This window comes from Macaca thibetana, chromosome 10 (assembly GCF_024542745.1).
Source record: "Macaca thibetana thibetana isolate TM-01 chromosome 10, ASM2454274v1, whole genome shotgun sequence".
Taxonomy (NCBI): Eukaryota; Metazoa; Chordata; class Mammalia; order Primates; family Cercopithecidae; genus Macaca; species Macaca thibetana.
Window position 1 is genome coordinate 82,354,666 of NC_065587.1, and position 26,156 is coordinate 82,380,821.

The 26,156-nt window shown below is 38.2% G+C and overlaps 1 protein-coding gene across 2 annotated transcripts in view; it reads right to left on the minus strand.

The window, feature by feature from the left end:
• Positions 1 to 232: 232 nt before the first annotated feature.
• Positions 233 to 26,156, minus strand: part of ESF1 (ESF1 nucleolar pre-rRNA processing protein homolog) — a 130,020-nt gene continuing 104,096 nt past the window's right edge. For both annotated transcript variants that reach the window (XM_050745627.1, XM_050745626.1), the window contains 5 exons: positions 18,830 to 18,951; positions 13,791 to 13,878; positions 4,867 to 4,943; positions 3,256 to 3,402; positions 233 to 1,079 (listed from right to left, as the gene is read on the minus strand). In XM_050745627.1, coding sequence (XP_050601584.1) covers positions 786 to 1,079; positions 3,256 to 3,402; positions 4,867 to 4,943; positions 13,791 to 13,878; positions 18,830 to 18,951 — 728 coding nt within the window. In that variant the 3' untranslated portion in view covers positions 233 to 785. The remainder of the gene's footprint in view (positions 1,080 to 3,255; positions 3,403 to 4,866; positions 4,944 to 13,790; positions 13,879 to 18,829; positions 18,952 to 26,156) is intronic.

Here is a 26,156-nt window from a genome sequence, read left to right on the forward strand (position 1 = left end):
CTGAAGTATTCCAAAAATCTGAAGGACAGACAGAAGAATTTTCTGTTGCTACCAAAAGAAAAAACCACTGGAGAGCTCATGAATATTTCAAATGCAATTATGGGCAATGCAACTCTAGAACTGCCTTTAAATGGAGTTGTCCTCTTAAAAGTTAAAATCGGTTTTGAGATATTTTTTCCAGAGAGTACTTTGAGATGCATAAAATGGAATAAATCAGTGCAATACAAAATAATGAAAATATTTTACACTTTTATTTACAAGTTAATTTCATAAACAGACTATACTTAACATGACTAAACAACAAAAAGTTCTTGACTTCCATCCTTTATGGCTAGAAAAATAAATTATTTTAATAGTTATTTAAACATGCCTCCTGCTTCCAGAGAAATTAATGTATTAAATATATGTTTTTTCAAATTATCCCTAACGTTTACATAAACTTAAGAGTAGATATTGCTCTATTTTTACAGAGAATTGTAAACAGCCTTTTAAAAAGCAAGAGTAACTTTCCACTAGTTAGAATTGAACATCATAAAATATAAAAATTTTATAAACCCTATAATTCAGGTAATTTAATTATGACTAATCTGTAGGAATATACAATACAAATTTGTCAGTCATCCACAATTAAGTATAATTATTTATGGAGAAAAATTTTATCATGTCCAGAAAAAGATTTTATTCATATTCTTGAAAGATAGCTTTGTTCCCAATAAATATTCCTCCTACTATTTCTGTACATTTTAGGAAAAGATGTATTCAATTCAAAAATAAGTAACATCCAGTTATTTGACTTTTTGCTTTTTTCTTGCTTGAAACTGCTCTGTTTTGGTTTTTATAGATTTAATCAACATTGACAAAGCAGGATCAATGGACTTCCTTTGTGATTCTTTTTCAATCTCACTCTCTTTTTTCTTTATTGCCTGTGTAAGTTCTTGTTCTTTCTGTTCTCTTTGCCGGGCTTTCTCCTCAAGGATTTTTTCCATAGCTTTCGTTTTCTTGAAATTGGGATCTGAGGGGTCCAAATTGAACAAGTGGGAAGTGTACATTGCCTGAAACCGTGCATCGCTAACATTTACCTGCAAATCCAAAAAAAAAAAATTAATAAATTAATTAAACAAAATTACTAAAGCAAAAGGCCAGAAATGGGGCCAAATTTAGAAAGTTGGTGAGTTGATTATATAAAACACAAACCTGAGCGTTTGTACTGATTCATTAGCAAACTGTTTTTCCATAGATCTTTATGGCCTACCTTTGGACCACAACTCGTGGGGCACCCTGTTCTTATCATGCAAGGACAATGTATTTCAAAGGGAATTACAGTGGGCCATATATATATATATATGATGGCTGGTAACTACAATGATCACTTAGACAAAATGACTGGAGGAGTGGTTTGTGAGGCAGGGCTTTCCCATGCTTACAGCACAAAATCAATTTCTCACCAGCATAAATATGCCAATCAGAACATTTGCTGGAGGCCCTGAACTCTGAGTACATTTTTAAAAATTTTAATCTTGGTGCCAAAAATAAGGAACTATTGAAGGTGATCCATAGATCAAAAGATTTAAAGACCACTATGGCAAAGAATCCATCCAAGATCAAGGTCTGGTCAGACACAATCCCCAAATTTATCTTCTTTCTATAAAAATTTGTGGTTCCACGTTTAAGAGTATACCCTTAACTCCAGCCAGCCTTTGAGGGTTGCCAGGCAGATGGGTAACCAGCAAGAAAGGGAAACACAGGAAACACAAGTCCACTTGGAGATGGATTGTAGCTCTACTTAGTTATCATGACGACAAGAGACTCAATACCCAGAACAAGGAAAAAACCCACAAAAATATTTATATATATGATTATTAATATATGAAGACAGAATGACTACAAATCATTCTTTGCTTTTCATAAGGAAACTAACTCAATAAAAACCTCACTGGAATGGGAGCACATGTGAAACTGACTCAAATAACAGAAGCTACAGAGTAGCCCCCAAATCCTTCTGTAAGGACTTAGAAGCCATCTGTATTCTACCCTCCATTGTTTGAACAAATTCAAAATTTCCCAAATTTCCCCCATCTTATTCAGGGCCAGTTCTTCCACATTAATGGTTGGAAGTCATTAAGCAGTTTCTAATAGCTATTTGTAGATTTTCGGTAGAGGGCTCAAACTCATGCTTAGGGGACTCTGCAGCCATTAGGAATATGTACTCAACAAAAAGAGGCAGGAGTAATGGAAACAAAAAACACAGCAACGGAGAAAACATGGCTTACTGCGCTGGCCACTGCACACAGTGAGAGTGGGACCCGTTATGACATGAACCTGCTATTCAAGCATACCTTTGCTGGTCTGAGGTTCACTACATGTGATTCTAACATTAAAAACTACACATTTTTGGTACAACATGGCTACCAAAATACAAGTCAACTATTGCACCTGGTGCTCAACCAAAGAAACAATGATTTCATCTATCCTGGGATGAACTGACTGTGCTGGTCTAAAAGACAGTGGCTTTGGCTCTACCATCAGTCTTTCCGAAAACATTTTCTTTTTTTTTTGAGACAGGGTCTTGTTCTGTCGCCCAGGCTGGAGTGCAGTGGCACAATCATGGCTCACTGCAGGCTCGACCTCCTGGGCTCAAGCAATCCTCCCACCTCAGCCTTCTTAGTAGCTGGGACTGACTATAGGTGTGCACCACTATACCTGGCTAATTTATTTTTTTTTTTGAGACAGAGTCTCGCTCTGTCGCCTGGGCTGGAGTGCAGTGGCGCAATCTCTGCTCACTACAAGCTCCGCCTCCTGGGTTCATGCCCTTCTCCTGCCTCAGCCTCCCAAGTAGCTGGGTCTACAGGTGCCCGCCACCATGCCTGGCTAATTTTTTGTATTTTTAGTAGAGACAGGGTTTTACCGTTTTAGCCAGGATGGTCTTGATCTCCTGACCTTGTGATGCGCCCACCTTGGCCTTCCAAAGTGCTGGGATTACAGGAGTGAGCCACCATGCCTGGCCAGCTAATTTTTAAAATTTTTCATAGAGATCAGGGACCCACTATGTTGCCCAGGCTAGTCTCGAACTCCTGGACTCAAGTGATCCTCATGCCTCAGCCTCCAAAAGTGTTGGGATTATAGGCGTTGAGACACTGCACCTGGCCCCTAAGACATTTTCAAGGGTAACTTTGACTATGCTCAATTTCTATCTGCAGAGCTGACTTTAGATTCAATTCCAGCTTTAAGAGACTAGTGCCTGGTGTCCATGGTTACCTCAAAGTCATCCTCTATTAATTCCTTCTTTTTCATGAGCTGCTTCTTCTTCTTTTTGCTCAGATTCTGGTGCTCCACAATCTTGTTGTAATTGAAGTGTTTCTTACTGTCCTCATCCTCATCCATCATAAGCAAAGCCATTTCAGCCTGTGAAGAGCAAAAAAAAGTTCAAATGTACAACAGTGCTTTTTTTACCCCCTAAAAGGAGTATAGGGCACAAGATATCCCTTCTAGAACGGAAGGCTCAATCACTAAAACTCTGGGGTACCACCTGTCATCTGTAAACTGACTGTGGATTACCAAAACAAAGAGATCTTTATATAGCAATAAGGCAGAATCTCTGGAAGCAACATTACTGACAGCAGGAGAGATAAAACCTTGTAGTTAAAAACCAGGCCCCATTTCACTTAGTGTGACTCATTAATAGGCTGCAGGAACAAGAGTCCCCAAGTACCCTCAAATAAAAAGTTCTCATTTTCACTTTGTTCCTCTTGTGCAATGACATTAAATCTAGAAAAAGTTTATTTTGTGATGCAAATCATACTTTCTAAATGTGTAACTTTATAACAAGTAGGTTTTTTTTTTTGTTGTTGCTGTTTGCTTTTTTTGGCCTTTACTATTTCAATACTGATACAGTTCTATGAAGGTAGGATCTTAGTATCTGCTTCTGAAATCTAGTAAATGTCTTTTTACACGAAATGGGTATTTTCTACCAACCATGGGATTAAACAGGAACCCTCAAAAATCAAGTAAATAACCATATACACTAGTAAAAATACAGAGTATGCTCTCAACCTTTGTGGATCTTCCTATGTTACCACTTTAGACTACCTTAATTTCCTTTCATCACTGGCACTTGTAGCTGGCTTTTCAGAGACATTTTCCACAAAAATTGATTTTCTTTGTTGCTGTTTAGATAACTTTATGAGTACTGCTGTATATGCAATGAATAGAGAATAGAAGATACAGTAAGATGCAGAGTTTAGGTGGCCAGTCAGGCACACTTCTGGCAGTGACATGTGAACATCAGCCCTAGGAGCACTGCTGCCTTCAATTCCTGCCTCAGCAAAAGCACATATGACTCTGTGCCAAAATTACATGTAACTCTGGACATAGCGGGTCACTGAAGCATAGGTTCACTGCATTTCCAAGAAAGAATGTAATTTTGTACGTTCAATATATGTATTCACAATACAAAAATCAGAAATTTGCATTTGGCAAACCATAACCACAAACTCTATTACAGGACAGACTCAGTTTGAATTAAAACTTATGGCAATATTACTTTGAGGTTTTAAGGGTATTTTCTGTCTCAGGTATAGTAAACGTTTTTAAAAGTGAGATAATTTCCTCTTAATTTATAAAGGAAAATAAATACCCTTGAGTTTGAGGTAAATTTTAACTTTGTACGAGTTGGAGAAATTATGTTTGATTAAAAAAACACTGTATTTAGAAACTACGCTGCTAAAATATTTAATTAAGTCTCTCACAATTTAGTTATAAATGTCACTGCTAAAATAAGTTGTTTTTGAAAATTAGCGACATGTACAACTTCATTTAAATTGCGCCTATGAATTATCCCCCGAGCATGTAACAATAACCGCCTTTTACCTTTTGTCTTTCTACTTCAGTTTCTTCTTCTGGAGATGTGCCATCTTTTGCAGATTTTACCGATTTTTTCTTTATACCTGGCACAATAAACCAACATAAGAGGGGAAAAATTACAGGACTATCAGCAACATTCTGTTTATACTAGGAACAAAAACACAAGATATCTAGGAATAATCTTAACAATAAATGTGTCAAAACTAAAGGGAGAAAAAACATGTTACTGAAAGAAGACTGTGGGTATATGAATGGAATAAATACAATGCTTCTGCATGGAGTGACTGCATGTTATAAAGGAAGAATTTCTTTCAAAGTAATGTATTTCTTCGTAATACACATCCAAAGTAATACAGTTCCTATGTGGAACATGAGACTTCTAGCCCAGGGTGACTACTGCACACTGTGCCTCCTTTCCTGGTACCCAAGCTATACCGCTGAGTGAACTGCCGTGAAGACGCGATGAAGAGAAACACCCAACACTGCCCTGCTGTGTTTCCTGGCCTGACTACCTATGACGGCCAAGTGTGACCCACTCAAGACTTTTGAGTTTGACCACCTAGAGAGCCTACAAAAATCCCCCGCTGGGCACTGTGCCGCCCTCAGCAAGTGACCTTTGGAACAGTATGACATCTTATGCCCCTAGATGTGACATAATATGAAAGATATAGCATTGCCTATGAAGTATGCTTGCCAAAACTGTTCAACATGAGTCTAATGGAACCACTCGTCTAACTTCCAGTTTATGGAAACTACAGGGGACTGAGTGGCAAGGAACAGATAAATCTAGAATATAAGACATTCCAAAAGATCACTAGCCTGGGTTCTCGAAAGGCAAATGTTATGGGAAGGGCAAGTGTATATGGTATCTTCTAGTTGAACTAAAAAGACTACTACTAAATATGACTATTATATAGTAATATCTTGTATAAATATATTTTTATGATATGCCATAAAAGTATATGCATACAAAAACAAAATGGCAAAATGTTAACAACTGCGAAACACAGGGGCTGTTCACTGTATTGTTCTCTCAATTTTTCTCAATGTATAAATTTTCATAATTAAAAACAAGAAATGGCCGGGCGCAGTGACTCACTCCTGTAATCCCAGCACTTTGGAAGGCTGAGGCAGGCAGATCACCTGAGGTCAGGAGTTTGAGACCAGCATGGCCAACATGGTGAAATTCTGTCTCTACTAATACAAAAAAATTAGCCGGGCGTGGTGGCCAGCGCCTACAGTCTCAGCTACTAAGAAGGCTGAGGCAGGAGAATCGCTTGAATCTGGGAGACAGAGGTTGCAGTCAGCAGAGATCGTGCCACCCGACTCCAGCCTGGGCAACAGAGTGAGACTCTGTCTCAATAAAAAAAAAAAAAAAGAAATGGTTGCTTCTATCATATCTATTGAAAGATAGCCTATCTTTCACTTACAGAGATTTCACGTAAATGAAAATATTAACACAGAGCAAAGAGAATTCACAGACAAAAACAAATGGTCAATAAACAGAAGGAAATTATTTCACCTATCTCACAATTGTTAACTGAGCACTTATTATGTTGCGAGCACAGCTCCAGGTGCTGGTGATACAAGCCGTGAACAATAGGTTAAAATCTCTCATGCAGTATACCTTCAAGTTGGGAAAGACAGAGGCAAAGCAGGACAGAAGGGTTGGAGACTGAATGGGGAGGCTGGTTTTGTTAGGGTAGTTAAGGAAGGCCTCTTCAAGAAGGTGACACACAAATAATGACCTGGATGAAGTGAGGAGGTGGTATGTGAGAACACCTGAAGAAGGGTGTGGCAGGAGAAGGGAATGGTCAAGATGGTTGAAGAATTGCAGCTAATGGGATAACAGGATAAGCAAAACCTAAAGTCAAAAGACGCTTTAGAAACTCCTCTGTGTGTATTAAGTCCCTGCTAATACTCTTGCACACCTGTCCAGTAGACATGCCCAGCCAAGAGAACATGTCAGCATAGAAGTGCTGCCAGACTCACCTATCGGTGCTACCAAGCCATTTGTTTTGCACTTCTAAGAAGAAATATTTATTGTATGCAGCCCTTCTCCCTAGAGAAAATGTTCCTCATCACTGGTCCTATCTGAAATTTTTTTCAGGGAATAATATATTAACCTTAAGAGTATAATCTTTTGGCCGGGCGCGGTGGCTCAAGCCTGTAATCCCAGCACTTTGGGAGGCCGAAACGGGCGGATCACGAGGTCAGGAGATCGAGACCATCCTGGCTAACACGGTGAAACCCCGTCTCTACTAAAAAATACAAAAAATTAGCCGGGCGAGGTGGCGGGCGCCTGTAGTCCCAGCTACTTGGGAGGCTGAGGCAGGAGAATGGTGTAAACCCGGGAGGCAGAGCTTGCAGTGAGCTGAGATCCAGCCACTGCACTCCAGCCTGGGCGACAGAGCGAGACTCCGTCTCAAAAAAAAAAAAAGAGTATAATCTTTCTCTGTCTTAATGTATGTGTATGTCCTTATGCATATAAATATCATCAAGGTTCCACTCGCTTAGGATATGAACCCCCATTCCCTAAGTTTACCACTGCTCCTATGCTCTCAAGCCAAGAGCTCCTTTTGAAATGAATGGACAAATGACATATGCAAAATATTATTCTGTAGCAGGGAGAAAATTAGACTGTATATAATTAATACTTAAAGCAGACAAAGATCTTCACATACAGCTGTGGAAAATAATTTCAAAGAGCCCACAATAAACTATTTCAGATTTTATAACAACCTGGTGAAGAGTCTTAAAAATAAACTTCAAAGGAGGACTGTAATAAGGGAGAAAAAAAAAAATCCCCAGGATAGGGCTAAATATGATATCCAGTTTTAGCATGATGAAAATTTCTTTGCTAACAAAGAATTTACTAAGATGTTGGACTGAATTGTTTAGTCAAAAGATACATAAGGCATACAGATCATTTCTGCACTGTTAATAAGATCAAATATTAAGAGGTCACATCTTTATTTTTTGAAAAAACATTTTTTTCCTCCCTGGAAAATTTTCAGACTTAAGTTAGATGAACAGTACTAGGGAAATGAAAGTTTGCGTTCCAAAATATTATCTTTATTTTTCAGTGAATCTTCTGTCAAGTAAAGAACCACATCTCTAGCTGGGTATGGTGGCTCACACCTATAATCCCAGCACTTTGGAAGGCTGAAGCAAGGAAGATTGCTTGAAGCCAGGAGTTTGAGACCAGCCTGGGTAGCAAAGCAAGACTCGGGCTCCACAATTTTTTTTTCTTTTTTAAATTAGCCAGGAATGGTGGTGTGTGCCTGTAGTCCCAGCTACTTGGGAGGCTGAGGCAAGAGGATCACTTGAATCCAGCAGAGTTCGAGGCTGCAGTGAGCCATAATAGTACCACTATGCACTCCACCCTGGGTGACAGAGCAAAACGCTGTCAAAAAAACAAAAACAGAAACAACAAAAAAAACTACATCTCCTGAGACTGCTGCAAAAAATACATATGGATTGATTCTATTAAGTCAATACTAACAAAGACTCCAAGTCAGAGAATAGAGTTTTACAGTTAAATAAATCTAACCAATCCTTACTGAGGCTAGAATCCTTTTAGGCAAAAAATGTAACAGAATACATCCATGGAAAAAGATAGCGTGTAAAAAAAAAATTCATCTGTAAAGGACATTTCATTTCCTGTTACTTATAATGTCAGAGAATTGTTCCCATAATAAACTTCTTCCAGAGGATTTAGTTGAGCAATTCATGTGAGAGAGAAGCTAAGAAAGTTCACTGGAGGGCAGATGGATGTGGTCTCAGTACCGACCAGATGAAGAGTGGTAAGCACCCTAGTGATTTGCTCTTTTGTAGCAAGTTTCTGCATCACCTGCCCATAATCAGATGCAGTCTGTTAAGGATAATCTCCCTCTAGGGTTAATAATATTTTGTATGCATATATATTCTGACACTGCTTTACAATGTTACTTGTAGAATTACAAAAAATAAAGGAAGTCCACTAGGACTCAGATTCTACCAACTACCACTGGAAAACTAGCAGATTTTTCTAATATTTCATTTCATTTTCATCTCATTAATGTACTCATCCTAGATGTATATTTAAAAACTCTTATTTGACACCAAGTTTGCAATTTAGAAGGAAATCAAAGAAAAAATTATAAAAGATAGAAGAAAAAATTATAAAAGATCTCTAACATTCACCCTGGCACCTAATCTGAGCCAAACACCAGGTCTGGCATCAGTGAACTCATTTCCTCCACATTTTGAAGGCACATAAGTTTAGCTCTATGGGAATGCCTAGAGCAAAAATGCTATAAATGTACCCAAGTCATCTGGTTTACAATGTTTTTGTCCTGTTTAACTACAGAACTTGAACTATATACTCAAACACTAGTGTGTGAAATTCATTATATCTTAAGTATTTTTGAAAAGAAAAGCAAGGTCTATATCCTTAGATAATGACTATATTTCACTTCCGAGGTACTAAAATCCAAAACTATTTTGACAAACTAATAATGAAGTAAATACTGTAGCAATGAATTAATATACCAATGTAGGTCATCTGAGTTACTTTATTTCTACATTTTAAAAATTACAAACTGGTTGGGCACGGTGGCTCATGCCTGTAATCCCAGCACTTTTGGGAGGCCGAGGCGTGCGGATCACCTGAGGTCAGAAGTTCAAGACCAGCTTGGCTAACATGGTGAAACCCTGTCTCCACTAAAAATACAGAAATTAGCCAGGCACAGTGACACACGCCTGTAGTCCCAGCTACTCGGGAGGCTGAGGCAGAAGAATCGCTTGAACCCAGGAGGCAGAGGTTTTGGTGAGCAGAGATCACGCCACCGCACTCCAGCCTGGGCAACACAGTGAGACTCCGTCTCAAAAAAAAAAAAAAAAATAAATAAATAAATAAAATTTATAAAAATAAAATAAATAAAAATTACAAACTGGTAAATTTTAAACCAAAGTCCAACTCTCTTTAAGAGTACCTACTATAGATCCTTATATCTGAAGGGCACACAAAAAACTTCCAATTTCTCTCTGACTCCCTGTGGGAATCCATTTCCCTAAGGTTATAAGCATGCTTCCACCTATCCTTAAAACCATCTGCCTGGATCGTGAGTACAAAATGTTAACATTCAGTATATTCTTCTTTATATCTTCTGGATACTGTTAAGCACAAATTTAGTTTTTGCTGGGGAGGAAAAAGTTCAGAATTGAGTAAAAACTCATTAAATCCATCTATTCGAGCATATACATGATATATATCTAACACATATTTTAAAAGTCCAGTTGTACCATAGGTAGTCAGATTAAAATGTAAAGTATGGGAAAACTGTATCAATCTCATTTATTTAAATATTTTGTAACATGCTGAAAGTCATATGGGAGGACCGGGTGATTCTGACACTCAATAATTGTTGACTGAATAACCACATACACGAATGGTGGCACACAGCTTTGTAATGTGCCTTTGAAAAGCCATGTCCAGCATGATTCAAAAGGGACATGCTGCTTTTGTGGCTCAGCTAGTTCTCTCTTTCTCTGCCTAGGCCTCCCATACCGCTGCTCTTGCCGCATGTTCTATGGTTTTGTATCTGGCCTGGCCTTCAGATTTATACGCCCCATCTCTCTCCATTTTCGGCTATCCAGACCGAAAAGTCTCCTTAAATTTGACAATTCATTTAATCAACTGCCTTAGGCAGTAACCTCCCGCACCCTGCCCCTCCAGCGATCTGTTTCTAGGTCCCTACCTTATCTGCTCATGCGGATTATCTGTGCTTCTGCAAGTGAATGAACAAACAGTATAAATCCATAAACCAATCAGGTAAATCCCTCATCTTCCTGACACCAAATACACAAATTTACCTGCATTTGTATTTACTTTTATTTGCCCCATTTTCTGTATCTTAGTAACTTCTTTTCTGTTGGAGCAATCCCAAGGGAAAGAAAACATGCCCTAAAAGTTCGTATCTTTAAAAAAATACTTTCTCCTTACGTACATTCAGGTATGGCTCCATGTCTTTGCTCCCCTTCACACTGCAACTTCTGAAAAAAGAATGCTCACCTTTCACCTCAAACTTTAACCCACACTAATCCAGTGAAATGTCTATCGCCTCACCAAGTGTCTGTGAGCCACTACATTAATACTGTTCTTCCTACTTCCCAGCCGCTCCTTCTCGGCTTCTTAAACTTTTCCCATCCTTTCAAGTAGCACTTCCTCTAGTACGTCAGATTAACAGTGCCTCATGTAGACTTCACCTGACCTCAGGGCCCATCCTGCATCCTCTTCTCTTATCACTGCTCTCTACTCCCACTGCCATGGTTTGAAGTACTATTTATATGCTCCTGATCCTTAAGTGTATATTTGTACTCTGATTTCTCTGCTCATCTCTCAGACTTGTATCTCAATATCAACCAAACACCTCCATTTGTATATCTAATTGACATCTCAAAGTGATTATGCCACAAATGGACCTATTTGCTTTTCTTCCCACTTAAACTTATTGTTCCCACATTTCTTCCTAACTCAGTAAATGGAAGAACATTCTTCCACAGACTCAAACCAAAAACAGGAGTTATGCTAAATTTCTTCCTGATTTAGCACGTATACTTTCAAAATATATCTAGAGTTCTGTTCTCCGTCCAATTCCACGAGCAGCATGCCAGCTAAACAACCATCATCTTTTGTCTAGAGCTTGGCGAAAGTCTGGACTTCCAGCTCTCACCAGTCCTCAAACTGTTCTCTTTACAGGCACCAGAGTAATATGTTAATCTATACCAGATCATGTCTCATCTTTGCTTAAAGACTGTTCGGGTTTTCCACTATCAGTAAAGTAAAATCTCAATTTGTTGTCAGGACAACAAAGCCCTACAGGGGTAGTTTCCACTGAGTCTCCAGCCTGTCCTCACACCAATTCCCTCTCCGACAATGCTCCAGCCACACTGATGTCTTTCAATTCTTAACACCACACAGTGCACTGTTTCTCACCTTGGAGTTTTTCTAACCACTCTCCCCTCATTTGCAATGCTCTTCTCCCAGCTCTTCATGCCTGACTCCTCATTCCACAGGTCTCAGCTCTAATGTCATCATCTCAGAGAAGCCTTCTTTGCCTACCCAATGTAAACTTCCATATCTCCTACTTCTACCCAGTTATATCTTCTATTTCTTTCCTTTAAAACATTTACCATACCCTCATACTATTTATCTGTCTAACACATCTTCCTTCAAACCAGACTCCATGAGGGATGCAATCCTGTTTGTATTATTACTACTGTATCTCTAGCCTAGCAGAGAGCCTGGCACTTGGTAGGCAATCAAAACAGTTATTATAGAATGAATAAACAAACATGGCAAGACACTAGCTTTTTGTCCTAAATTTTATGTAAAAAATTCTGGCCTTGCTGTTTTTCTTTTTCCAAACAAAACAAAACCTACTACAAAACACACACAAAAAAACAGAAAAGCCCAAATAGAAACAATTACCCTCTGGGAACATTCTGAAATCAAAAGTAAATTAAAAGCAAGCAAATTTTATCTATACCTTTTTTCTTTGGAACTTCTGATAATAACTTTAGAGAAAGTTTACTCTCAATGTAAATGAGTTGATTCCAAGAAACTGGCTACCCCAAGCCATCAAATCATTTAACTTACTCTTTGAATTCCATTCTGAGTTCTGCAATTTGACCAGACTTCACATGCCAAAAGAAACATTTTGGATAGAGAACAAGGAAACTATAATGCTTAGCATTTCTCCATTATAGCTGGTTTCCTGAAACCAGAGGATAAGGCTAAAATCCATCATCTTCTAGAAATGACCACTCAGGTATGATAAAAAGCAGAATATGCTAAGTTTCCACTTCTCTGTCCAATTCCCAAGAATCTCATATTCTATAATAGACTTTATTTATCTTAATCTCCTTCTCATCAATAAAATGTCAGTACTAAAAAGCTGTAACAATCAGGAAATAATTTTGAGTAATTCTGACTTTCCTGTGGAGAACTATTCTGGCCCACTAGTCACAAGGGTAAAAGAAACAGGGAAATTTCATAAAATCCTTCTCTTTACAATGCCAGCTTGGAGTTGCTCCAGGAGCAAGCCTTTTGGGGTTCTTGTGTGTGGTATAATGATCAGGGGAAGGCAAAATGCATGGGAACAAATGGTAAGTTCTTACAGTGATTTCTGTACTGACTTACCAAGTATGACCTGAACCTTACCAAACACATTTACACATACACATTTCCTCCACATAATGGAGGAAAGAAAGAATGAGTAGTGCATATGAGGTGCAAACAAGGCTCCCTGGATATAGGAAATCAGATACCAGATAATTTAGGGATTCAAGGAAAAAGAGTAAGGAAAGCTGGCTTTTTAACTATAATTAAGCATAATGAGTACAAAAGGGATAAAATGAAACATAGATGCTTTTGTATATTTCAGCAGAAAAAGCTTTTATATGAAATTTAAATATATGCATAAATTTAAAAATTATACACATATCAACATGCACATATAAACAAATTCGTTTCATACTTTTAACTGTTGATAGACTTTGCTGAGAGGGACCCAGAATGGATATGCTATTAAAAATCAGAGAAAGCACACAAGAAAATAATTATTCCTCTTTCTATTTCCTCTCATTCTTTTATAGAGTTGATCTGACTGGCAATAAGGATATTTCCCGGAAAGGAATCCCTAGTAAATTATTACCCACATTATCAAAAGCCTCCTATATTAAAATTACCCCTTGTATGTAGAAGGGACGAGCTGGCCCTTCCCAATCAGATCAATGATTGTATGCCACAGGACAGACTTGCTTGTAAGTCACTAAATTGCACAAATACTAGCAATTTTAAAAGAATGATTAGTTTATATTGCTTCCATGCACCTCATCTTTTTGTTTAGATTCTAATTGAAAACTACAGATATGAGCTGGCTTACCTATTTTTTTAACTTCTTCAGCAAAGTATGGGTCATTCAAATCAACATCAGAGGGAAGTTCCTCCTCACTGGCCTCTTCAGCAAGAGCCTTAAAGTTGAATATAAAAATACAAAATTTCATTATTATAAGAATTATAATAAATGTATACCAAGAAAAACTATGCATTTTTTTTAAACCAAGTAGTTCAATCTAAAAGTAAACCAGTGGCCAAGCGTGGTGGCTCATGCCTGTAATCTCAGCACTTCGGGAGGCCAAAGCGGGTGGATCACGAGGTAAGGAGTTCGAGACCAGCCTGGCCAACACAGTGAAACCCCATCTCTACTAAAACTACAAAAAAATTAGCCAGGCATGGTGGTGCACACTTGTAGTCCCAGCTACTCAGGAGGCTGAGGCAGGAGAATCACTTGAACCCAGGAGGCGGAGGTTGTGGTGAGCCAAGATCGTGCCACTGCACTCTAGCCTAAGCAACAGAGCGAGACTCCATCTCAAAAAATAATAATAATAATAATAATAAAGTAAACCAGTTTTTAAATGGACCAGTTTATAAGCAACTCCCACCTAAATTATTCTGTTTGTTCAACAAATAATTACAGAGGCTGGACGCAGTGGCTCACGTCTGTAATCCCAGCACTTTGAGAAGCTGAGGTGAGCAGATCACTTGAGGTCAGGAGTTCGAGACCAGCCTGGACAACAAGGCGAAACCCTGTCTCTACTAAAAATACAAAAGTTAGCCAGGCATGGTGGCGGGCACCTCTAATCCCAGGTACCTGGCAGGCGAGGCAGGAGAATCGCTTGAACCCAGGAGGCGGAGGTTGCAGTGAGCCAAGATGGTGCAACCACGCTCCAGCTCGCAACAGGGCGAGACTCCATCTCAAAACAAACAAACAAACAAAAAAATATAGAATACTTAATAAATGCAGGAAACCATATAAGCCTTTTGGGAGAAATGGAAGTTATCAGATACATGGTTTCTGCCCTCAAAAATTTTACCATCTATTAAAGGAAATCAGACACATAAACACATAGACAAATACATAAATAAAAATAATTCAAGATAGGAAGGGTTAGGAGAGACAAAGTGATGCAGACATTTGAAGGAGAAGATCTGAAGAAGAATACTATTAGATGGGTGATCAGTAATGAGAGGTGGCCTTTTCTCTCATAAAACTGAAAAATGACAGTGACTGAATAACTCGAAATAGTGCATTGTGAATTATCTCTTAAATTACTAGTTACAACAATTTATTTGTTGGTTAATTAAAGAAAATAATTTTTATTATGAAAATTTAAAACAGACATAAAAGTTGTTTAGGACAATGTAATGAACCCTCTGTTCTCATCTCCCAACTTTAACAATTATCTTGTTTTATCTATAAGCTACCCCTAAAAACTGTCAGGCTATTTTTAAGTAAGTTTGCTGGTTAAATTTTTCCTAATCTAATTTGAATAGACTCTTTACTAAATTAGCAAATTTAAATACAGCAATCAAATCTATAAATAAATAGAACATATGTGAACTAAGATCAGGCTAACCAGACTGAATTTATCTCTAGGAATCTAAAACATCTCTAGCCATTTAAACAAAAATATTTAGAATGCCATTATTGCTAAACATCCTGCATGCAAAAAGAACCACTCAAGCCCTAAAAAGTATTTATTTTGACATTAATGTCCTTTTAAGAACAAGTGCTTCTGGTTTTTTTTTTTTGAGACAGAGTTTCACTCATGTCGCCCAGGCTGGAGTGTAGTGGCATGATCTCAGATCACTGCAACCTCTGACTCCCAGGTTCAAGTGATTCTCCTGCCTCAGCCTCCCATGTAGCTGGGATTACAGGCGTCTGCCACAACACCCAGCTAATTTTTTGTATTTTTAGTAGAGACGGGTTTCACCATGTTGGGCAGGCTGGTCTTGAACTCCTGACCTTAGGTGATCCACCTGCCTCAGTCTCCCAAAGTGCCGGGATTACAGGCGTGAGCCACCACGCCCAGCCAAGAACAAGTGCTTCTTTTTTTTTTTTTTTTTTTGAGATGGAGTCTTGCTCTGTTGCCCAGGCTGGAGTGCAGTGGCACAATCTCGGCTCACTGCAAGCTCCACTTCCTGGGTTCACGCCATTCTCCTGCCTCAGCCTCCTGAGTAGCTGGGACCACAGGCGCCCGCCACCATGCCCAGCTAATTTTTTTGTATTTTTAGTAGAGACAGGGTTTCACTGTGTTAGCCAGGATGGTCTCGATCTCCTGACCTCGTGATCAGCCCACCTTGGCCTCCCAAACTGCCGGGTTTACAGGCATGAGCCACCGCGCCCAGCCAGAACAAGTGCTTCTAAGAATTTTTTTTTTTTTTTACCAAACTATTATATGGATTCAGCAGTACCATACTTTCAATGAAGAATATTTGCTATGTATCTACTCACACATTTCTTTAACTGCTTTATAGATCTAAACAACCGCTAGATCAAAATACTAGATAACATGGCATATAACATGTATTCATTTCTTCAGTCATAATTTTTCAGTATCAAAATTGAAACCACTGAGGAACAAAGGGGCAAAAATATTTTTAACTTGAAGAAAATTCTTGAAACTCTTCTATATACAAAGAACCCGCGGAGCCGGAAAGGATCTGTTGGAGTCAAGTCCAGTACTGAGTATTGTAGGGTATAGAACACCCTGGACATTCAACAACATATTTTGAATGCTGCTGACAAACGAGTCCAGACTCAGCCCAAATGAACGGAAAAAGTAAAAGCATAAGCTCGAAGCTCCCTGCAAATGAAAATCAAACAGAATAGCTGCTACAATTCTCAGAGTGACTACTTTATTGACCCCATAAGGGCCCACTTGAGACATTTCCAGTAAACAGATAGCTTAACATTTGTGGAGTTATTTCATTTAAAAGATATTTTGCAGCCTACTGAGTTTGAAAAGGAGTTCTAGGGAAGAAGAGAGTTAGTCAGCACATCAATGGGAGCAGGACTCTTACTCCATGTGGTGTTACATGTATATTGTTTTCATACATGGGTTCTGGCTCGTAAGTTCCTTAGCCCTTGCTATAGTCCTTTGTGTTCGGTCTTAAGGGCAGGACTGTACTCTTCCCTCACCTTTCTGACTGTGTGTCTTAAGACTTTCCCCAGACAGAGTCCTCCTGCCCTGTACTCTGTGGAAAAGGAATGCTGGCATCACGAAGCTTCCATAAAAAACCAACAGAAATGAGTTCACAGAGCTTCTGGGTAGCCGGACACATGGAGGTTCCTGGAGGGTGGAGTGCCCACAGAGGCATGGAAGCTCCACACCCCTTCCCCATACCTTACCCTATTTCCTCTGTATCCTTTGTAATATCCTTTATGATAAACCAGCAAATGTGTATGTTTCCCTGAGGTCTGTGGCCACTCCAGCAAATTAACCGAACCTAAAGAGGGGGTCATGGGAACCCCAACTTAAAGCCAGTCAGTCAGAAATTCTGGATGTTCAGACGTCGGACTGGTGGCTGAAAGGGTGGACACAGTCTTGGGGACTGAGCCTCCAACCTATGGGATCTGAAACTATCTCCAGGTAGTGTTGGAATTGGAGGACACCCAGTTGGTGTCCACTGATTAGTGTGTGGAGAAATCTCCCTACCCATTTGGTCACAGAAGTCTTCTTCTGTGTTGACAGCTGTAATGTGAGAGCAGAAGAAAAACACAGTCTGAAAGAATTTTTCCCAAAACACCCAATTTCTCCATTTTACTATCCATTTCCACAAACACTGACTATAATAGAAGTATAAAAATTACTCCACTGCAACACTCAGCTTTGCATCTCTCTACTTTTACAGCACTAAAAGTCAAAGCTGTACCGAAAACATTATAAGAAGACACAGTATAGAAACAGTATAGTAGAGAACAGAAGAAAGAACACTGGTCTGAGTAATTGTGGATTCTGGTCTCAGCTTGGCCACTGGTATGCTGTGTAACCTCAGATTAATCAGCTAATTTTTTTTTCAATTGTAAAACAGGGTTGGACTAGAATTAATAATTTTAAGATTCCCCAAGTTGCAAAATTTTGTCATTATCAGTGATAATGCTCTAAGGCACACCACCGCCAGAATGCTGCATTTCAGTGACAAGAGCATTTTTAGTGGCAAAAACCTAAGTGATCTGTGCTATTACTGAGAACTCTGGAAAACTCTGGAAAAGATGTTATTCCCTGAACAACGTGAGTCAAATCATATTGTCCACAGACACCATGTTAACACAGAGGAAATATTTTTTTTTTTTTTTTGAGACAGAGTCTTGTCCTGTCGCCCAGGTTGGGGAGCAGTGGCGCAATCTTGGCTCACTGTAACCTCCACCTCCTGGGGTTCAAGTGATTCGCCTGCTTCAGCCTCCCAAGTAGCTGGGATTACAGATGCGTGATACCATGCCCAGCTAATTTTTGTATTTTTAGTAGAGACGGGGTTTTGCCATATTGGCCATGCTGGTCTTGAACTCCTGACCTTAGGTAATCCACCTGACTTGGCTTCCCAAAGTGTAGGGATTACAAGCATGAGCCACCGCACCCGCCCAGGAAATACTCTTGATAAAGGAATTTAATGACAATAAGGTGATGGATGAGCCATAAGATAATATTGCAAGGCGAAAATGCAGGTTGAGAGATGGAAAGTATGGCATAATTTCACTCATGTTAAAAACCTCTATGTGAACATATCCTCAAGGAAAAAAAGTCTGTATGTACCTCTTTTGCTCAGAAACACTGAACAGAATCATACTGCTTGTATCTAGATATTAACTGAACTATGTGTTTTATGTAGGTGGCATGTAAATGTAAAATGTCAGAATGCAGCAGTTGAAGTGGCTCTGGACTGTGACCAGGCTTTGCATGCCATTAGGTGGCCATGCTGAAAATGCTTAACTTACTGCATTCTCACTTTCCTCTTTCTTAAAATTGGGATGATGACAAGGCCTACTTCAGTGAGTGGTTACATTTTGAGATAATGGATCCCAAGCACCTGGTACCATCTGATACATGGTTGGTATTCAACAAACATAATTATCGCTGATACCTTCTGTTTCCTTTTCAGCCTTTTTTTCTCTTTCTTTTTCTCTAAAAATTGTTCCCAAGGGGTCAGTTTATCTTTTCCTTCCAATTTGTTCTTGACCATCTCTTCTGCACTTTCTTTAAGACCTGAGGGAAAAAATCCAAATAGTTTAGCTTAAAATGTCTTATTGTCTGGCAATCACTTAAACATATAATTTATAAAGAAAAATATAATTTACGCATATTTAGTAGAGTAACAAAGATAACATGCAATGGTAAATATCTGTAATACCCCAATATCATACAGTGACATAGGACCAACTGGTACAAAAGTTATTTCCTAATAACAAACAACAATAAACCTAACCAAACAAAATCAAAACAAACCACCAAACAAACCTAGCAACTTGATACATGGTCAAGCCACTAAAGAAAAACACTGTATTTAGGCTCAGGCTTCATTTCTCTAAACTTTTTTATTTTGAGATGCTAAGAAAACTTCTGAACTAATTCTTCTCAGGATACTAATTAATTTTTGTAGCAAAAGACAAGTGGCTTGTCTTGTCTTTAATTACCCCACGTGCTTCTGTCATCGAAGTGAAAGCCTGTGTTCTCTGCAAACTACTGGTTTTGAACAAAAATTGTTTAGTAAGGAATCCCTGTTGAACTATCCCATGAGCAAAGGATTCTCAATCTTTTCTCAAGCACTCTTGTGAGGCCACATAGAAAAGATCAAAAGGATCACCAAGTTCACATTCTATTTCATATGGTTTAGTTCTTTCAATGCTGCTACTTGCTCTTATATTTCATCTCAAAAAGTCTTTCTTCCTATGATCTGCTGTTCCTGATTCACGTTTCTAGGTATCTTATGCAATAATGAGAGGGGGTAAGAAGGTGGGAGAAAAAGCCCTAAGGCTGATCTATCAGTTTACAAAGACCCTCATTATTGCCAAAGTAAAGGAAATGTAAATACTGTGCTGTCCCCTTTGATAATAAAAGATGTTTTTTATTTTGTAGTAGTGTTTAGAGGACATACTTGGGTGGATCTTCAAATATTTAGATGACACAAAATTCATTAAAAAAAATGAGACGTGATCAATCCAGATCATCTTCTCAGACACATTCTAAATTCTAAGAAAGTAGAAACTATACTAAATATAATTCTCTTTTGCTAATGAGTATATAGAGACTGAGAACATGTAGCAATTTGTCTAAGAACATGGAGGTAGGAAGCTGCACAGCTAAATTTTGAATTCCTGGTCATCCTCTCAACTATTATCAGATACACCTAAAATGCTAGTTTGACTTACAGAATGAAGAAATATATAGCCCAATAATAAAATCTAAAACTCTGGGCCTCTGGTTCCTTATCTGCAAAATGAATGGTTTAGATCAGAAGTATGCAACCCTTTCCTCCCACGTGCACTGATTTTTCCCCCTCAAAACATTTGGTAGAAGTAAAAATATATAAAACAACTAAAAGTAGTGCTTTTGGGCCTTGAGTTTCAAAGAGTTTCAAACAGCTGAAATAGATCTCTAAGACCTTCCTTGGTTTTTAACCCAACACTTAATCTCCAAATTTCTATAGCTTAGAAAAGTATTAATGTTAACCTACACACCCAAGGTAACATAGATTTGTTTTTATGACATACTGCTGTTAGGATCTCTAACTTACAGGATGCAAAATCAGAACGTAATTCTCAATTTAAAAATGTTTCTTATGAGAAAAACATAATTCACTTTAGTAAATAGTTTTCAGGAGAAATGTGTAATATAAAACCATGTTTAGATCTCTGATTCAACAGATAAACAGCATCTAAGAAAAGTAAACTGGGATCTTCATTTGAGAGAAAGCAGCAAATTCTGATAAAACAAGTTGATTTCGAATAACAAAATAATTTATGTATTCTACCTGTAGGTGAGCACACAATCAGTTCAGTCTCAAATTTTAAATGTACAGTAATATATCATTACATATGATGTTTAATAATCTTTGAAAGTATCCTACTATAATTTCCTCATGCATTAAGGTTTTATTACTTCAAAATACTAAATACAGAAAATTTTTCACCAAAAAAGTTATTTACTGATTTTGATCCAAGCTCTTCTTCTAAATCACCATGATGCTAAGGAGGGTTCTGTGTTGTTGTCTCTCAGGTGACTAGAGGACTGGGTTGATGTGTCTCAAGCTTTTTTGGAGGCATGGATAGCATGAGATTTTGATAAAAGTTATGGACTCTCTCTCTAGCACTGTACTGGAAAAACTTGCATACAAAGTTCAGGAGGTTTATGATATCCAAAGATCATCTCTGTGTAATGATCCAAGAGCTTAAGGTAAAGAACATTTATAGGAGCTGAACAGGTCTAGCCTGGGGGAAGATGAAAGTCCATTACCATAACTTTGAAGATTACCAGCATTGACATTTGCAGGTTCTACATCAGAAATTTTCTCAATTTCAGCATTATTGTTATTTTGGACCAGATAATTCTTTGTTGTGACGGGCTATCCTGTACATTGGAGGTTATTTAGCAGTATCTCTGGTTATCCACTAGATGCTAGTAGCCCTAGGTGTTAACAATCAAAAATGTCTCCAGACATTGCCAAATATCCTCTTGGGGGGCAAAATTACCTGTAGTTAAGAATCACTGTTCTAGACAATGATTAAAAATCATTTCTAAAAAAAAGGGCTATGTCAATATTTGAACCACATAAGTGATGGTATCTTATTTGGTGCTTGATTACATAATGTCTTCTTAATTTATAAGTTTCATCTGAGCAGTCCTTTCTTCTAACTAGACCAAAAGCAGCTTAAAGTCACCTTCTTTAGTATTCCATAATATTTAGCATAGTGCCAGACACATAGTAAATACTTAATAAACACTTAATTGATCTGTCTTAAAGGAGGGACTCTTATTTCAAGCCAACTGTTTGATCTTTCATGTTTGGAATATATTCTCTCTAACAGAAAATGAATCAAAACTTTAGGATCAAAATAATGGCCTTCATCCCCAAGTGGCTCATGTGGTTAAAAACAAAAAAAGAAAAGGACCTATAGCTCTAAAATAATTCATGAAATGTTTACTCTTAGGAAATAATGTTTTTCTGGTACTTTGTTTATAACAATAAACAGTATCTTCAGTACAATACAGTCTGTAATTTTTTTGTCTGGCTCTCACTTAATACACCCAAATAGTAGCATAAGAAACACATGGAAATAAATGCACACACCACCATGATAACTTAAAAAATGCTTTGTTCTTGTTGTCATCATGAGGTCATTTAAATCTCTTACCACAGATCACAGTTGTTTATGTTCTAAGTTCTTAAAAATATGCCCATCCCAGAAGCCTCTTGGCATAAGTACAAGAACATTCTTCAGAGATAGTTTTAGCCTCTGAGAGCAGCCACTATGTGACTGAAAAACAACTTCATTATAACTGTTTTTAGTTTTGCACAAATTTGTCAAAAAATTTTAAGTGCATATCCAAGCACTTCTGAATTAGTTAAAAATAACATCAATAATTCTACAAGTAAGGGGCAAAAATCTCTCTCAAAGTCAACCACAAACATAGATGACTCAATTATGACAATAACAATTTAAGCACAATCCATTGAGAATTATTCTGGCAGTTTGCATACATATAAAAATATTAAATATCCTTGCAAAACCCACAAAAATAACAGTATAAATTCCTCCTACCTTATTCATTTAAAATATCTGAAAAGTCTTCAAAGGGCAGGAGATGAGTAACTTAAAATAACTCCACTAGGTACTATAATTGGTTTTGGTCATAAAAACAAAATGTACATTTAAACATTTCTGATATAGGCTGAAACTAGCGCTCTTTATTTAAATCTGACTATGTAACACTCAATTCCAAAAGTAGCTTTTGAAATCTAACCAGCCATCACCACTGCCACCAAAACTCCAAATTTGGAATCCACTTTGATTATAAGGCTTTTTTTTGAGACATAGTCTTGCTCTGTCACCCAGGCTGGAGTGCAATGGCACAGCCTTGGCTCACTGTAACCTCCACCTCCCAGGTTCAAGTGATTTTCCTGTCTCAGCCTCCCTAGTAGCTGGGATTATAGGTGCACGCCACCACACCTGGCTAATTTCTTTTTGTATTTTTGGAAGAGATGGTGTTCACCATGTTGGCCAGGCTGGTCTTGAACTCCTGACCTCAGGTGATCCACCCACCTCGGCCTCCCAAAGTGCTGGGATTACAAGCATGAGCCACCACGCTTGGCCGAGTATAAGGCTTCTTAGAGGTAAACCACTGGCCATGCCCTGAGGAACGTGTCATCAAAGGCACTCCTTCAAACTCTCCACTACAATGGTTTGGGGAGAAGGAACGACACATTCACTCTCACAACAGCGGTCACAGGATATTTGGTCCAGAAAAGTTAACGGGATCTTTGCCAGGGCCATTTTTTCCTCCCTGGTAAAGTAGGGTGACTATGTGCATAGGATATCCTTAAAGCATATTGGATAAACCAAGTGATCAATCTTTCAAATAAGAAATGTGAAGATCTGAAGTGTTTTGAACTTGGTTTAGGATCTCACAATTTCTTGTATCAACTTCTGTAAATCCCTCTCTCCTAAACCTTTTTTTTTTTTTTTTTTTTTTTTTGAGACAGGGTCTTGCTCTGTTGCCTAGGCTGGAGTGCCGTAGTGCAATCACAGCTCACTGCAGCCTTGACCTCCCAGGCACAGGCAATCCTCCCACCTCAGCCTCCTCAGTAGCAGGACCACAAGTGTACATCACCATACCCAGCTAATTTATTTTACTTTTCGTAGAGATGTAAGTCTCACTATGTTGCCCAGGCTAGTCTTGAACTCCTGGGCTCAAATTATCCTCCTGCCTCAGCCTCTGAAAGTGTTGGGATTACAGGCACAAGCCACCATGCCCAGGCTCTCCTAAACTCTTACAGTACCATGGTCTTCTATTCTCTAGCACTTGTCACAGTTGCAATTATATATTTATTTGTGGAATTTTAAAAATTATTATTAATAGGTTGCAAGCTCCATGAGGGCAAAGGTCATAGCCTGTTCTTCTCTTGACGGTAACTCCAGTGGCCAGTGAAAGGTGTGACATACAGCACACACCTTATAAATGTCTGCTGAATAAAAGAGCAAATAAAAATAAAAAAATGAGTCAAATTTGTTCCCAACCTTACAGTCTAGGAACAACAATGCATAAAATTAAAAAGTAAAATAACAACTAGCCTTGTGAACAATAGTAAATAGCGTAAATGACCAATCAGCCAGAGCCAACAAATACTCTTTGGGTGCACTTAACACTATGAGAATAGTGTTATATGGAAACACCACACACAGTCATAGGATAATAAGGATAAGGGTACAGGAAGCTGCTTAGAATAGGTGATTGCTTCTCATATAACCCTCAATTCTGTATCTTCCAAAACATTCAATGAAGTATCCATAAAAAATATGCCCAAGGTATGCGATGAATGAACACATGTTAATACTTTTTTTTGTTGCTGATTGTCTAAAAGCTATTTAACTGGGTAGAAATTGTTTTACATTTGTCTTGAATTTGGGCTTATCATATTCTTCTTCCAAATCGCCTTTTACTTTCCCTTGAAATGATATCTTCCATTTACAATCATATTCAGTTTACTGTAAATCAAGCTGCCCCTTCTTAGAATCAAATATTCTTAAAAACTAACTTCAAATATAAAACAACATTTGGGCCTCATTAGGGAGCTATTGTTTCCTGTATTTGCCTGTACTTTATTTGTATGTTTTCTTTGCCTTTCGAGTAGTTTGTAATCACAATGTACACAATATCAAGCTATCCTAGTACTGACAAACTAAAATTCTGGCCAAGTCTGGCGAAGCCATTCTGCTAATTAGTTTATGGCAAAGAAGACTGAAGAACTACTTGTTCTATTGTTATTTTTATACATGTTTACAGACAAGGTAGAAAATAAATGAAAACTTTTAAATGTAAGGAAACAAAAGGAATTTCTTGGAATCCAGTCACAGTAAGAAAGCTCAAACAGAATATTTCAAACAGAAATATTAAACTAGATTAGAAGCAAGGAGTTTTCCTTGGGGACAAACACTAATCTGCTATGGTCTTATAGGGATCTTTGGTTGTAATGGATTGCTGGCCAAGAAGCCAAGACACAGAGTTTGAAGCCTGATCACAGTGGGAGGTCCCAGCAGAGACCACTACATTAAGCCAAGATGCTTAAGGGTGCTCTCAGTGGGTGATGTTCCTCCCCCCACAAATCAGAGAGAACACATGCCTGTTTGGGCTTTGGTTATGGGGAGAAAGAGGGAAGTAAAAATACATTTTTCCCCATAGAATTTATAACCACAAACCCCTGGGTTTGTGGCTGGAATTCACACTACTTGTGTGGCCCAAAATAATCCAATCCAAAAATTTAGCTTCAATTGGTGTTGTATTGGAAGTGCCCTTAGGCATCTGGCAAATATTTTTTAAAAGAAGTACTTTGACCCAGGCTTCTGCAATTCCCTTAGGTAAAGATTCAAGAACAATGAGATCACAATCAAACTTCACAGAAACAAAGGATAAGAACTATAAAGACTATGAATACTGGAATTATCAGATACAGGATATAAATCAGCACTTTTAAAAAACAAAAGAGGAAATTAAAAGACAGACTAACAAAAGGATAAGACTAGAAAAAAAAATAAACAGCACACCAGACAGAGGTAAAGAAAGAATTAATGAACTGAAAAACAAAAGTGAAGAAATTACCCAGCATGTTGTAGAGATTCAAAGGGATAGAAAATATGAGTTACCAGATTCAGAGTTAGAATGTACCACCGGTATCAAACAGGATTTCTAGAAGGAGAAAACAGAGAAGATTGGGAAAATGTAATACTTCAAGAGAAAATCGTGGAAAAGTTTTCAGAACTAATGAAAGATGATAATCTTCAGAATTCTGGGTATTTAATTTTAAGCAAGATTAAAGCTAACAAGCAAAAAATGACCTACATCAGAGTGCAACTCTAGAACACCTAAGACAATGAAAATATCTTCAAAGCCAGGTACCCAAGACAGCACTGTAGGGCAAGACCACATCTCTCCCGACAGGATTCAAAAGTGGGCCCTGAGGGATTAAAATACTTGTTTTTTAGTCACACTGGCTTCCTGACTTGAACAGGAGTCAACAAGTCTTGTGAGCTCACAGTAAAATTGACCCTTCCCAGAAAGAGGCTAAGAGGGGGATTGGCTTGGTGCATCCAAGATAATACCCTTCCCTCCCTAATCCTCAATATTCACAGCCCCACTATCACAATCTGCCCCCAGAAATCATCCCACTAGGAATAATCTCTTTATGCCTTTTCTCC